This window comes from Elgaria multicarinata, chromosome 16 (genome assembly GCF_023053635.1).
Source record: "Elgaria multicarinata webbii isolate HBS135686 ecotype San Diego chromosome 16, rElgMul1.1.pri, whole genome shotgun sequence".
NCBI classification, from domain to species: Eukaryota; Metazoa; Chordata; class Lepidosauria; order Squamata; family Anguidae; genus Elgaria; species Elgaria multicarinata.
This window is the reverse complement of record NC_086186.1, coordinates 1834650-1850100: the sequence shown is the minus strand read 5'-3', so window position 1 is coordinate 1850100 and position 15451 is coordinate 1834650. Positions and strand designations below refer to the sequence as shown.

The 15451-nt window shown below is 43.0% G+C and overlaps 1 protein-coding gene across 14 annotated transcripts in view; it reads left to right on the top strand.

Annotated features, from left to right (window-relative positions):
- Positions 1-15451, top strand: part of NRG4 (neuregulin 4) — a 64383-nt gene that overhangs the window by 47574 nt on the left and 1358 nt on the right. For 11 of the 14 annotated variants that reach the window (XM_063142547.1, XM_063142538.1, XM_063142543.1 and 8 more), the window contains 4 exons: positions 2678-2743; positions 7978-8071; positions 13129-13278; positions 14347-14576. In XM_063142547.1, coding sequence (XP_062998617.1) covers positions 2734-2743; positions 7978-8071; positions 13129-13278; positions 14347-14563 — 471 coding nt within the window. In that variant the 5' untranslated portion in view covers positions 2678-2733 and the 3' untranslated portion in view covers positions 14564-14576. Of the gene's footprint in view, positions 1-1491; positions 1562-2677; positions 2744-7977; positions 8072-13128; positions 13279-14346; positions 14577-14657; positions 14747-15451 lie in introns of those variants that run through there. The other 3 variants (XM_063142540.1, XM_063142548.1, XM_063142534.1) reach the window with 3 other exon arrangements.

Below are 15451 nucleotides of genomic sequence, written 5' to 3'. Positions count from 1 at the left end.
AATGCTTTTTTCTTAAAAAGTGAGTTTTCAGTTTTGTTTGCTTCAGATAAGCTTTGTAACGACTAAGTTTGCTCTTAAATTCTGTGAGTGAACTGAAGTGATTTATCTCCATATCTCCCTCAAGTCTGTGTAAAACGGAATTGTGCCTAGATTGAAGGAGCTCAATGGCAAGCACCAATTAACATTTTAAAAATCTCCTTAGAGGATGTTGAAGGGTAAATTTATTTATTTATTATTATATACCGCCCCATAGCTGAAGCTTTCTGGGCGGTTGACAAAGAATAAAACACTGAACATTAATAACCGATATACAAAATTTAAAACCACAAAAAACATAAAAACAGATTACATACAATATCCATTTAAATGCAGCCTTGCTGTGGGGATTTGTAAATTCAGAGTAGAAAAAAAGATAACTCCGTAAACGATTGTTTTGAGTAACAGAACGGGGCTTACAGTCTGTCCACAGACAGGATGGAGCTCAAGGTCTGTGCACTCTGGGTTCTCCCAAGCTTTCTGCATTTCAGCATTATGATTTAAGGGGTGTTGTGTGTCATGTTATTCTTAGTACTGCTAATCAATGGGGAGTCAAAAATCCTTAGCCATCTACTGCAAATCACCTCCTCCCGCCCCCCGCCCCTGTGTTACACTGAGCTCCTCTATGCCCCCTCCGCCTGCTCCGTGTTACATTATGGATTACATGGCTTTGTGTTGTGCCTCCCTTGCAGATGCTGTGGGAGCGCATAGGTTGTTGTAAAACACTGCAGCCATGTTACAGAAATTACAGTTTCCTAATGTTCATGTATTTCCTGGGCAATTGGTATGGGGAAACTTGCTTGGTACATTTGAGCCCTTGACACCAATGAAAACTATTGTAAAGGTCTTTCAGGGCTGGGGCAAGTGACATGGTGGGTCTACTGAGGGTCATTGTTGCATTGAGATTAATAACCACCAGCTGACCTGCAGTATCCGAACTAAAAATAGCTGGGAACTGGTACAAGCACTACCGGAAGTTGTGTGTCGTACGGGTCAAGTTGCATTTCTTTTAAGAGTTACTGAAGGTGTTACCTATGGGAGCTCCTCACTAACGATGCTTGGAAGATGAACTCAGCAAGATTTTCTGTTCTCAGTGTAACTGATGGATAGTTCCTGTGCATTTGCACCCCAAAAGTGTTGAATTAACACAAAGGCACTACTAGACACCTCAAGAAAGAATGTATGTAAATTTTATAGAAAACTGCAAGTGACAAAGATACATGATTCTGCAAATATGTAACTTGTAACAAACAATAAAACAAGCATAATTTACATCAAGGGCTGCAATGTTTAATTGTGCTTAGAGTAATCAGTTAAAACATTCATTTGACTAAAAGTTTCCACAATTAATTCCGCAGTGTGTATGTACATACATACAGGCTTGCATGCTCTCATAGAAATGGCAGAACGCAAGCATCATCTTAAAAGAGGCATTCTCTCTTCTCTCACACACAGGAGGGGAATGCCTCTTCTAAGAGGATGCCTCCAACAACACATGTGTGCAGCTTCTAAAAAAAGCGAAGAGGTAAGCTTTACTTCAGAAATGCTGCTGTTGATTTTCTCATATGCAAATTTAATGAATAGATTAATCAACTAAGATCAATATGACTAGTCACAACATTTCTTTAATTGGGTTTTGTATCTAATGCAAAATTTGCATTAGAATTAACTATTCCCATATAGTCCCATATCGTTCTGGATTTTCCTCAGGGTTCTTTTTTCTGGTTCACCATAACTGACCTTTGTTGGAGGTCAATCCAGTATCCCATTTCAGTCTACTGTTTAATAATGTGGGTCATAAGTATTAGTGTAATAGACTAAACAACTGGGATAATAATAAATAATGATAATCGTAATGGAAAGAAAGTTTAGCACTACTATTAAGGCCTAGCATTGGGCAAAAGGCAGGATACGAAAATAATAATAATAATAATAATAATAATAATAATAATAATAATAATAATAATGCTGCTAAGTCAACTGTGTGGGGAAGCTGCTGTCTTGATGCTTCTGTGGAGTCTGCAGGTAAAGGGAGGCCAATTCAAATGTAATTTCAATGCATGGTTTGGATCTAAGAGTATTGAACCCTCAAGAATTCTCAGGCTAACAAGCTCCTTTTTCAACACATGTGTGGCAATTTCCTTCCATGTTTCCTACAGCTATTTCACCATTTAGAAAAAGATGATGATGATAATGGAAAACTAGTAATTAACTAGATACAAGAACAGAAACTTCTGTTGGTGCAATTGAGAGATTCAAGGGCTAGCTAATAAATTATTCATGCTGAATTCCTCACCTGAGTTAATGGCGAAGCAATAAAATGGGCTGAACCTGCAAACAGGAAGTATTTAATTAAAGGCACAACAGTCCTTAAAAGTCTTAGGGTGCAATCCTATGTATGTTTAGACAACAACAACAACAACAATGAAAGCGGGTGGGTGGGTACAACTCCCAGCATTCTGCAGCCAGCAAAGTTGTGGGCCTGAGGTTCAGCGCCTCTGACATATAGGGCAACAGGGATTTGCTGTCTGCAGTGAGGGAGGCAATTTATTCAGTTTCAGTGCATAACTGAAAATAATCCAATTAGTTTTTTAAACAGACAGAATATATTTGGATTAAAACAAAGTGTTTTTGTCTTTAGGGCAGTTTTTGAAGAATAGCCTGTGACCAAGAATTACAAATTGCGGTCAGAATAATATGCGAACAGGTAATTTCATGAAAGTCTATTGCAATGTTCACACACAACACCTTGGAATAATGTACATTTGTACGTATCTGAATGCTCCGTGGTTTGATTGTCTTGGTGGTGAGTCAGGCTGCACCCACTACATCAGTGTTCAAAGCGCTTCATATACAACTGCTGCATTCAGGCAATCTCCTCCAAATCATGGTTTGGTGATTTGTGAACAAGTGTGGTGCTTCCCCTTGCCTGGGAGGCTGAATTCGTTACGTCCATTTTTAAAACTAAATTGTAGTTTGCTGTTATGTCCAAACTGGAAAACTAAGGTTTGAGCCATCCTTCCAATCGAGGATCAAGCTGTGGTTTGCAATCCTAGTTTGCAAGGATCACTTGGAGGATTGCTGAATTGCAGTCTGTACATTAACCGTGCTATATAGGTATCATTACCATGCCCTGTTAGTATTATTATCCCCATATTTCAGATGGGTGGCTGAGACTTAGAGAGTGCGGCTTGCCTGAGGCCACTTAATTAGGGCAGAAGTGAGATTCAAACTGGGGGCCTCTTCATTCATAACGGCATTTCTTAGCCACTATTGCTCCACCAGCCCCAGAACGCCCTGGTGAGTGGCTATTTCATAGCATATGAAAAATAACAAACGATGGGAATGGGGGCAGGGGGAAAGAGGCTAATTTTATAATTACTCTGACAAATTATCTTTCTCCTTGGGCAACATTCAAAGTTTGAGTAATGTATGCTGATAGCAAGATTTAGGTTTGGCAGTCCCTGGGGTTAAATAAGACGATGGTGAAGAATATTCTCAGGCATTTACAGTTTGTGATTGATATGCTTGATGTGTAGAAATAGGTAAATACAGAAATGTGCATGTACAGTGGTATATTACTCATTTTCAGGTACAAACAGTTAGGCTTCTGTTTACATCTGTATTATTGTATATCTATGGGCAAAAATATTAATCTGCTATTGATGCATATGTTGAACAGCACATGCGCCCGCCCCTTGTCCATATACCGAAACAGCTGGGAGGAAAGAGGATGAAAGCATGGAATTACTAGGCATAAGAGAAGAAATGCTCAGGATTAAAGGAAGCTCCCCACGACCCCTTTGCTTTGGGGCAACATAGGACTGTCCTAAAGCTCCCCCCCCCCCACACACACTTCACCTCATGGTAGCAACACAGTAACTGGAATCCGCTTTTGTTGTTCGACAGAGCCTAAATTTAATTTCATTTCTCTCTCCATCTCTCCATCCCCCCTTTCCAATAAAATTAGTGCTACAATGTGTTGACGGTGCTCCTCTCTCCTCCAGTCCTCCTGTAGCACATTGCCCTCCCCCCACCCCGTCCCTAAGCCCTTTAAGAGAATTTCCCCCAGCCAAGCTGACCTTCCACTTCCTTGGCAGCAGTAGTATGGTGTTAGGTATTGCACAACTCATACTTCCTGATCAGCAGTTACAAAATTTGTGAAAATTTTGTGACATTGAAGGACATCTGTCCACAGCTCAGAACAGCCGTTATTTACCTATGTTGATTCCAACCTTCTGAATGTAGCATAAAAACCTAACACAATTTTTCATTCTGATCACATTACCTTCAGCCATAATAAAAGCCATAACTCCTCCAAATCAAATGCAAACTTCTCCAAGAAACTTCACAGAATCAGAATAAAAATAGAGATTGAAATTCAGGTTGGATGAGTTTATTTTGTCAGCAAAGAACAGTACTGGATGAACAAGCAGATCTGGTTATGATTCTATAAAAACAACTTGCCCGTGCGGAAAGTGCTGAGCTATTCTCCACCCTCCTGGCATAATTCACTTCCTACCTTGGGCCGTAACAGTCAGGATGCAATATTTCTATTACTGGCTTATGGTACCAGATATTTCTCCATTTTGACCAAACATTCAAAGAGGGGGTGGAGGCGAGTTTTTATATACGGAAAATAACGAGACCTAAAGCCACAGTTGTTTTTCAGTATTTGAGAAACGAGAAATTCTCGTAACTCTCCAACCATGTTTAAAGTAGCATTGTTCTCCCTACTGCACCATGTTTCCAAATATAGATATTTTGCTGCTGCATTTTCAGGTGCTGCTAGAAATAACAGTGACTATGACACCTAATCTGTAAAGTAGCACACAGCTTTCACGTGTGTGATGCCATAAGCGGATTCTGTTTTAATGAAAATGCTTAGTCAATGTATAAAGTTATAAAAGTAACATTGATCTCTTTTTTATGGCTTTTGTCTTTCTTATGGCTTAACAGCCATGGTCGCTCTGTATGATCACTTGTCATAAAGGGGGAGTGTGACCCTGTTGATTCTCTTTGATCTCTTGGCGGCTTTTGATACCATTGACCACAGTCTCCTTTTGGGATGACTGAGTGAGTTGGGAGTGGGAGACACTGCTTTGCAATGGTTTTGCCCCTACTTGGAGGGTCGGCTCCAGAAGGTGGTGCTTGGGGAACATCGCTCGGCCCCATGGATCCTCCAGTATGGGGTTCCACAGTATGGGGCTCTGTCCTCCATGCTGTTCAACATCTACATGAAACAGTTGAGTACATTCATCCAGAGTTTTGGAGGGTGTTGTCATCAGTATGCTGATGACATGCAACTCCTCCTTTTCATCTTTTTCAGGTGAGGCTGTGCATATGCTAAATTGGTGTCTGGATGTGACAATGGACCGGATGAGGGCTAATAAACTCAAACTCAATCCAGACAAGACTGAGATGCTGTTAATGGGTGGTTATTCTGACCAGATGGAAGGTGCTCAACCTGTTCTGGATGGGGTTGCAATCCCCCTGAAGGAGCAGGTCCATAGCTTAGGGGTTCTTCTGGAACCATCTTTGTTACTTGAGGCTCAGGTGGCCTCATTGGCACACAGTGCCTTTTACCAACTTTGGTTGATGGCCCAGCTACACTCCTCTGAGGCTTGGAGAGCAACAACAAGGAAGAGGCCCTTCCTAGGGGTGGACCCACCATCTGTGGAATGAACTATCTGAGAAGGCCCACCTGGCACCAACATGGTTTTCAGTGCCAGGGTAAGACCTGTCGCTTTTCTCAAGCATTTGGCAGCTAACGAGTTTTTAAGCAGTCCTGGATCTGTCCTATGGTTGTGGTTGAGTGTTCAAAGTTGTTTTTAGACATATGCTGTTTTCATGTATATTGTTTGCTTGCTTTATGTAAATGCTTTTTTAAAAAACTTTGTATACTGTACTTTATATTTTTAATCTTTGTAAATTGCTCAGAGAGCTTCGACAATGGGGCAGTATAGAAATGCAATTATTATTATAGTTCAATTCTATTTACTGCAGGCAGATTCTCACCAAAAGGACGTTACAGTTTAGGGTTACCACTTGGCCAATGTTTAAGCTGCCAACAGGTAATTTCAGGATAGTGGGAGTTGGTTGGTTGGTTGGTTGGTTAAAGCTTAGCCTCAATGCTGTTTAATAATAGTCAACATTTAATCTAGATATTTAATGCATTACAGTTAGTCTCCTCTTTTCTATCGTAATGTACTCTCTGTGGCTGATTATGAACATCTACTTATAATGCTGTTCATGCAACTGAAAATAAAAGCCAGGATATGCAGAAAGGCAATGAGTGCCAAACAGATATGGAATTCCCTGCCCCTCTTGAGGATTTGGTAAAGCTCATGGAAGGTTCAGGAACATTGTAAACCCTCTCCATTGCTGGGTAAAATCCATATTAACACACTTCCTTTATTAGGTGAACTTGCAGTCACAAAAATAAGGAGCAGGTTTACGATATCTCCCAATCTCGTAATCAGGAAGCTTTTAAAAATGCACGTTGGGCAGGAGGGGAAAAGGGACTCTGACATGGCTGAAGTCAGGAAATGTTACCCTAATTTGGATTTTGGCATTTTTCTTATTGCTCTACTTGGCTTTTGGGGGCAAGGGTAAGTTTCTGGTGGGCTGGGGGATCTGAGCATTTGCTCTATTTCTCTCTAAATTTAGTTTAACTAGGGTATCAGGGTAGGGCATTTCCCCCTACCACTTGTACAATTCTTGAATTGTGAGCTTCCAACCGCTGGGATCTTTTCATTTAAAGGTTGTGTGCACTGAAAGTGTAATAGCGATATGTCCTCATCTCTGGAGATGCTATTGGGGAACCAGTGCGGTGTAGTGGTTGGGGATAATCAGCTAGACCAACTGATTTACCTATGGTTTGTGGAAACAAGCCAACTTCAAACCACAGTTTATGAAGCTGGTCTATTTTTACTAACTATATTTAAGATTAACCAGTCTAGGTTTGGACAATGTGCTAAATTGTGGTTAATTTAAAATGGAAGCAGAAGGTTTTGATGTCATTCTTATGGCCACACTACAGAAGTAGAGGGGAAGGGAGGAATGTGGCGGCCTGCACAGAGGCCAGCTCCTCCGAGTAACATTAAGCCATGATTTAGAAGTATGTCCAAGCACAGTCACACTATCTCTTGGCCTAATCTACTTCAGAGGTTTGTGAAGATAAAATGGAAAGAAGCACCATGTATGCTGCCCTGAACTCAATGGAGGAAATGCATATGATGTTAATAATATTGTTCAGCTACAAGAGCAAAAAATAGTTGTTTTCTCAGCCTGCAAGTATAAGTAAGATTTCAAGTTCCTTAATTTCATGCAAATAGTCTATTATAAGCACGCAGCATCTGAGGCTGCAATCCAGTTCCCAGTTCCATAGATTTTTGGCCCCTAGAAATCAGTTGCTCAAGGACCCAAACACACACACCCTTCCACGGTTGTACTAGCAGAGCTCTTAGGGTTGGTGCAGGAACGCGGCATGGAAACCCAAGACCTGACCTGTGCGCAACCGTCAGTTTTATGCCACCATGGAGTACCGAGGAGCTGGCTCTGCCTCAGATCCTCCAGCCATTTTGGTCCTAAGGCTTTTGCGAGGGGAGGGGAGGATATATAATATAAAGAGATCTAATATAATATCAGTTTTCAGATCTGTGCATGGGGCGTCCTTCTTCTTTTGTGGAAGCCCCACGATGCCCAAATCTTAAAACAAGAAATGAACAAAGATGAACCGGGGAGCCAAGGCTGCCCTTTCCTCCCTCTTCCATTGCTTTGTGCTGGGAATACGGCCCCTCCCCCTGTTCTCTGCGATGATTAAGAGAAGGAGCGCCTCCCCCCCCCATGTAATATGAAGGGGAGTGAGGTGCTAATTGACACTTTAGTAAGACATTCCTCCACATCTCCAATCTGTCCCTTTATTTCTTTTGACTTTAGATCATGAAGAGCTCTGTGGCAGCAGTTATGGATCGTTCTGTCTGAATGGTGGCATTTGTTATACAATACCTACTGTTTCCAGTCCCTTTTGCAGGTAAACTGAATATGAACAATGGTCTGATGCGTTTAAGGCATTTGCTCTGTAAGTGTCATATTCTGGACTAGGTCAGCAATGGGAACTGGAGTTTGTCAACCTACCCCCATTCTGTCCTTCCGGGCTCAATGGGGCCGTTGTGGCCAGCAGGAGCCATCTGCCCCAGCCACCACCCTCTAGTGGGTGAATGAAGGTGCAAACAGTGGCGGCGGTGGCGGCTTTCTCGCTACCACCAATCGAGGCTGAAGAAAACGTAAGTGGGGAGGGAGGGGGGCAGGGAGGAGGGCAGGGAGGAGGGCCCGCCATCGCTCAGTAGAACGTGGGCAGGGGTGGGCTCCACTCTGGTAAGGGAGGGGGCTCCGTCAGGGTTTGTCCGCAGCAGGCATCAAATGGGGGTTCCTAATGCCTGGCCTGAGCCTCAGCCACTGGAAGCTTCACCACCATCTATGGGAAACGGTCATCAGAGCTGACCGTGGGAAAGAATCTGCCTGTTTGCTGAGCATCTATGGGACATTCTGTTGGCAGAGCACCAGGAAGGGAAGGGGGACAATGACTGTATTCCGCTCACTGTGAGGACAAGACAAGAAGCAGAAGGCTCAAATAACATAGAAGTAGAGTCAAATAAGTGTCAACTACCGAAAGAGCAGCACAGCAATGGCTGGCCAGAGAGGCGATGGGAGCTCTTTCCCTGGACTTTTTCCAGAGGAAGTTGGACGGCATCAGTCAGGCATGATGATATCTGGTCTTAGCACAGACATCAGCAGTAACTAAGGCAGGAGGAGTCAGGAAGTTGCTGGAACCTCCTCCTTTCCCTTTGCTCTAGTAAAAAGTAAAGTCACCCCAGGTGGCATTTGACTGGCGCCACTTCTACAGCAGACATTGATATTGAGCAGTTGTCAGGGGCAGGGGCAGATTCACCCCGTGTCCCCTTTGCACTGGCAGAATCTAGTGAGCTCAAGGGTTTTGCCAGTGGCGCAAGTGCACTGCTACAGTGGCACAATTTTTCTGCTAATGTAGTATTGTACTCTACTAACACGCTTGGAGCTAGGAGCAACCCCATCCTGCCAAGTAGGTGGAACTGATGGACAGGATTGCTCCATAAACTGGAGACTTCTATTCCAGCACATTTTCATTCAAAGCATGCACCTTATCAGTCAGGCATGAATGCTGATTAGAACCAAGGAAGGTTCTGTTGACACTCGGCTATCTCATGGCAATCAATAGTGATAGCGATAGCAATAATGGAAGCAAGTGAACCGTTGCATGGTAGAAGGACAAATTAATGCCGATTTAGGACTGACACCAGCATGCAAAGGATCCAACTTCAGTCTGGTTGCTGATCCCCTAATGCCAGCCTTCCGGAATTGGTGCCCTCCAGATGTCTTGGGCTACAGTTCCCATCATCCCAAAGCATCACGCCCAATGGTGGCGCTGCCTTGGGATGATGGAAGTTGTCATCCAACACATCTAGTTGGCGAAAACCGTAGTACAGGAAACGCCGGGAGTTGCCACTTCACAAATAAAGTTGGGAACCCCCAAGGTCATCAGAATCTTGTTAATATTTATTTGCTCGAAGTGGCTGAGCCATTGGCATCTGAATGAACCTGGCTGGTCAGAATAGGCTTAAACATTTAAGGCCATAACTCTCACTGATCCTCCTGCCTAAGAAAACCCTGGCGAGATGGCATCCCAACTCACCTTTCCTCCACCACCACCCATTTCCCCCCCCCTCAAAAAGCAGGAGTGGGGAACGTCTTCCAGGGCTGAGTTACAAGCCCTGGGAGGGGCCAAAAATACCAGCATATTTGAGCTTAAAGCTCTCACTGCTGCTGACTGAGCCATCCGACAGCAGTTGGCCCAAGGAGGGCCCAGAGCCCACACCTACTTTTCCATTTTAAATTGCCACTCCACCCCTCTATTACCTGTGATTGGGGAAGGCCTGCATTTAAAGATATTGGCCATATCTAGCTTGGCCCTGACTGCAGTATTTGCTAAGGTTTGGCGTTTTCCAGAGGACAGAAAACGCAACAGATATCCTTGGTCAAGGGAAGACTTCCAGACCCTCCAACCATTCGCTTATCTGGCCACAAGGCCCTAAAGGAAGAACGGGGGATTTCAAGCACGGCTGCCCTGTTTGTAGTCTAAGCAACAGGGAAATAGGGGGAAAGAGGTTATATTGAGAAAAGTGACATGCTAAATCAGGTCATTTGCAAGACAGATGATGCAAGAGAATCTTGTATAACACTGTGGATTTGTGTACACAGTAGAATTACACCATTCTTTTGAGTAAACAAACATGCCCTTTTATAGAGCTTATGAAGGAAATGGATAATGCCTGTTTGCTTTTGGACAGAAGTGGGAATCAGGGTGGAACAAGAGAGAACTTGTAGCTGTAAACATGGACTTTCTAAAGTCAGAGGGATGCCACCTGTCTACGAGGCAAACCCCCCGCAGATAAGCATTTCGGCCCATAACACATTACTTTGAAATAAACCCCTATGAATTTAACACTACCATTATTCAACCAAATGGCTCCAATCCAAAGAATATTTGTCACTGCTAAATCAAGTAGAAATTAGTGGAATTAGTTACTACTAACTGAAGTCCCCTTGTTTTCAAAAGGACTTACAGTACAATCCTTAGCAGGCTTACTCTGAAGTATGTCCCACTGAGTTCAATGAGATTGACACCCCAGCTGTGATGCATAAGATTGTTGTTTCAGGCACAACTAACTTTTCAGCCAAAGGGAGGGCCCGGGACACGCAACACAGGCGCACATGGATCTCCAGGAGCTCCATCCAGAGCGCATGGTGCTTGGAAGATGGGGATGGGGTGGGGCGTGTTGGCCCACTCACCCTTCGCATGCCTGAAAAAAGGAACAGTCCTGTCAGGAGCAAAACCGGGGGAGGGGGGGGGTTTCCGGGTCTTGGGGCAGGCGCACCCTCCTCCTGGCGATGGGAGCGCGGCCCTTGAACTCAGCGGATGTAGGACTCAGCCCACGTGTGCGTCGTTCTTCTCCCCTTTTCTGCCTACATTCTACTCCTTTAAGAAGTCCCACCAGTCTCTCTTCACTAGGGCAACAGCTCCGCTAGTGGCTTGTTGGTGGTGTTTGAATCAGGGGTTCTGCAGACTTAGTGAGGCTGCTGACAAATCCTGTTGCCCCTCAGACCCCAGACCTTCACCGTAGCATGGCACCTTAAGTTTCTTAGTAAGTTATGAAGACTCTGGCCTATTTCTCGTTGAAATGGGACATCTGGGATTGGGCTCCTCCCTCTCAGGCACAGTCGGGGGACTCACAGGGCTGGATGCTTCTCCATACAAACAAACACCTCACATAGAAAGTGAGCATGTCAGGAACAGGGCTTCTCACTCCTTGATATCAATTTTCCTGTGTTCAGAAATGGTTTTTTTGTAAGATGGAGCATTCAGTTGTGTGGCTCTTCATGTGTCTTATTCTGGTGCATTAAAAACAACTCACTTATGACTGAAACCCACTGGGCATTCATTCCTTACCTAATAAATTAGTATCTTATACCACCAATTTAGGGCCCACCTCTCCCTTGCTTCTCCTTGTCAAAAAACCCAGTTTAAAGCTGTTTGTTTAGGCTCCTGGCAAACAGTATTAACAGCCTGGAGTTTAGCAGATACTTTGTCATCTCAGAGAGAGATTTCCATAAGCAGGACATTTATCTTTATTTTAGTAAATAAATCTGCACAGGGGGTTTCCAGTGCCCTCTGGGTAGTGAACAGGGTGCTGTATAATCCATTCCAGATACTTGGACAACAGGGGAAACACTTAAGACAGCCCTGGTGCTATTTTGCAGACCTACATGAACATTGTGAGCGCAGAGCAGAAAGCAAGAGGCAACATTTTGAATTGAATATCTATTAGGACCCTGTTTGGTTTTCATTTCAAATTATAGATCCTGTAAATGCAAAAATTAGTTTCAAGTGGAACATCTGAAAAAGGCCTCAAAGCGGCATAAACCTTATGCACGTCATGGCTGGAATATGCCAGATAATTCAAGATATGACAGGCTTGAAAAGAAGTAACACAGGAAATAGAGTGGTCTTTGGGAGAGAAGAATGAAGACCATGAAAAGGAATTACAAAATGCCACATTAAAGCCTAACAGTTCCTGTATCCATGGTTTCCGTTATGCAGATGAAGTTATTTGCATACAAGATTAGAACTGGCATCGCTTAGTTTTGGCTGCAGAATCCGGAGTACTAAACCCCAGCGTGTGTAATAAGTCTCATCTCCTTGGTTTGAACAAAGTTTAGAGGGAAGCTGGTATTTTTGCCAGCACAAGATTTGGTATTTACATACAAAGCACATTAACTAGAAATCCCCTGATTTTTCTGATTAGAATAGTGTTCCAAAAATAATACTATACGTCCTGATTAATACTGCTAATCAGAAGGAAAGCAGCTGGGGGTAGTTTATGCGTGCAAACACCTCTTAAACTTGGGAGTGCAATCGGAAACAAGGGCAGCAGCTCGACTCCTTCCTGCTGCGGACTCAGATGCGGTGTCCTTTCCCTGTCATTCACTACTTCAGTGTTTGGGGGGTGGGGTGGGGGGTGTCACACACAAGGCCCCTTCTTTCCATAGCTCAGATTTGCTTCCATCCCTCCAAGTTTTCAGAATATTTGGTTTGATTTGTATTTGACAAACCTCTTAAACAGAGCACTTGGGTCTAAGCTAGCAGGCAACTTAATCCCACGGATCTGCAAATCCACGCTCCCGTGCTTGCCACAGAGGCCTTACAGAAAATGACAGCAGGGCCTCATGCCCGTGTGCTCCTTCAAAGTGTGGGCGGGTAAGGGGGCGCTTTGGCTCTCAGAATAGTGCCCCATGCGTAGGCTTTCTCTCTGATAAAAGACGTACATGAGAGACAGGCCAGAGACGGCCCTTTGCAACATCCAAGAGGGCAAATCGCTGCCCGAGGACCCTCAGTGCCATATTCAACACAGGGAAGAAAAATGCAGAAGGCAAGAAGGCAGCAGGGCGGCCGAGGAGACAATTACCCCGGTAACATCACCCTTTGCTTTATAGGTGTATTGAGAATTATACAGGAGTTCGTTGTGAAGAAATTTTGCTCTCAAGTATCAAGAGCCACACAAGAGGCGAACTGTTTGCAGCAGTTTTGGCTTCAGTTGTCGTTCTGAGTGTCCTGGTAGCCGGAGCGTTCTTTTTCCTTTGCAGGTAAAACAGCAGGGCTTCACTCTTCACACAAGGACATGTTCAGCCCCTCATACTACCCTAATGGCCAGAATTTAAATAGTCTCTATAATAAAATACTTACAATGTATGCAAGGATGTTCTAATATTAACAAACATGTAATCTTTGTCTTTATTTTTCTACTTCAATTTTAAAGCATTTTTATAGCACCTATTAACCATAGTTATTATAATGAAGTGTTTTGTACAACATCACTACAGCAGATGGTTTAATCAGTAAAACAGTTCTGCACTGTATGTACTTATATAATTTTTGAACCATCTTCCCTTAGAAGTTCAAGGTAATGTAAATGTAAAAGCAGCCTCTGTCACTATTGCACCAAGCTGTAAAACAGCCGTAAAACTAAACTGTTCTTCCTCTTGATATAGGTTTTCGTAAATGCTCTCCAACCTGTTTCAGAATACCCTACTTGGTTGCTTGTAGAAGAGGAACTGCATGAAATTGATAGTTACTAAAAAGGTTATTAGAATAGCATTTTGATTCATTGATTCCCACATATATCCAGAAGCTAGACACAGTCAGCTGTGTGATAAGCCTGCATTTTTGGCCTCCTCTATCAGCAAATCACTGTATTATTTCAGCTCCTCAGTTAGTAAAAATTGTCCAAGGTACTGTAAGGGCTGAGTCATGATCACACTGTGATGCCTATACATTTTTTAAAAAAAAGCCCAAGCTGCATTGCACAGATGGCAACCCCTGTAAGAACCATGGCATGGTCTCATGACTGAACAATTCAGATGACCCCTTAACAATGGACACAGTACAAGGTTATTTGCAGAAGTCGTATGAATGAGCCTCAGCAACCCAATCCATGCCTTCATTTCAGATGAACACCTGGCTTAAGTCACTTTAGTTGATCTAAGAATACCAGTTTATGGGGGCCGAGTCTGAGACTTGAAGATGTAAAGGACCATTAAGTTGTAGTAGCAAAAGCCACAACCACTAAATGCATCCTATAATTTCACTTGTCCTCTTGGATTCTCTTTGTTATATCTTTTCCTCTTTTTCATTTCATTATAACTTTCTGTCAGGAAGGGCCAGATTCCACGGACCAGTTCAATAGAGCGTGGTGACAACCTGATTGAAGGACACAGCACCAATGGCTGTACTAGTGAGTACTTTTCCAATAAGAGTCATGGGCCCTTTCCAGACCTAAAGGGTTATCCCAGGAAAATGGAGGGATCGTCCCTGCCTGCTCCCGGGATCCCGTGTGGCATTTGGATGCACAGGAATGATCCCGGTATATAGGGCTGGTGTAGGCATGCCCATAGACGAAGGGTGGTTAGAGGAAGATCGCGATGACGTGACACCCCCCCACCCCCATCATTTTTCTTCTTTTCAGAGATAACTGAATAACGCAATCAAAGCAGGAAACTATGGTACAACAAGCGAAGCAGCCATAGAAAGGCTAAAACCATGTTGGAGGATACGGTAAGAAGACTGAACAGAGAAGACATCCGAGGCAAATAGGTGTCGTGCTCATCAGAGAATTGTTATCTAAAAGATGTATTAGGCAAAAATAGCCATAGTTTAAGGGATCCTCAATGTTTCAAAGAAGGCTTTCTATACAGTTATCTTATTTGTGAATTTCCTTTGAGCTTTCCTAACAGTATTTTCTATTTAATCATCTAATATAGAAAGTTTTAATTTGAATACCATGATAGTCAACATGAAACAACAGGAGTCTACTTACAGTGCCATCCTATTACCAGAAACCATACAGATAAAATAAGCTATAATTAAAACATTAAAACTCATTAAATGAACACACATCTAACAAAAATGAGATGGCACCACAAGAAGAGAAAAAGAAGGGAAAGGAACTCCAGATGGCAAGGGTTTGTTTTTAAACGTATGCCCAATGCGTTTCAGAACATCCTGCCTTAGGGGCACTAGATAGTTGGATTAAAACACATCAAATCATAAAATAAATTTGCCTTAACAACGTAACATGAAAATGAGGCATGTGTGAATTATGAAAAGAATAGATTTAGGCAGAGTTATTACATTCTCTTTGGTACGCATTCCTAATATTGAGCAAAGACCCTTTCTTGATTCTGTTCTTCCATGACCTGACAACATTTTCTTTAGAGAATCTTATTATTGTGGAACATTTAAACATCAGGTTAAACTTCA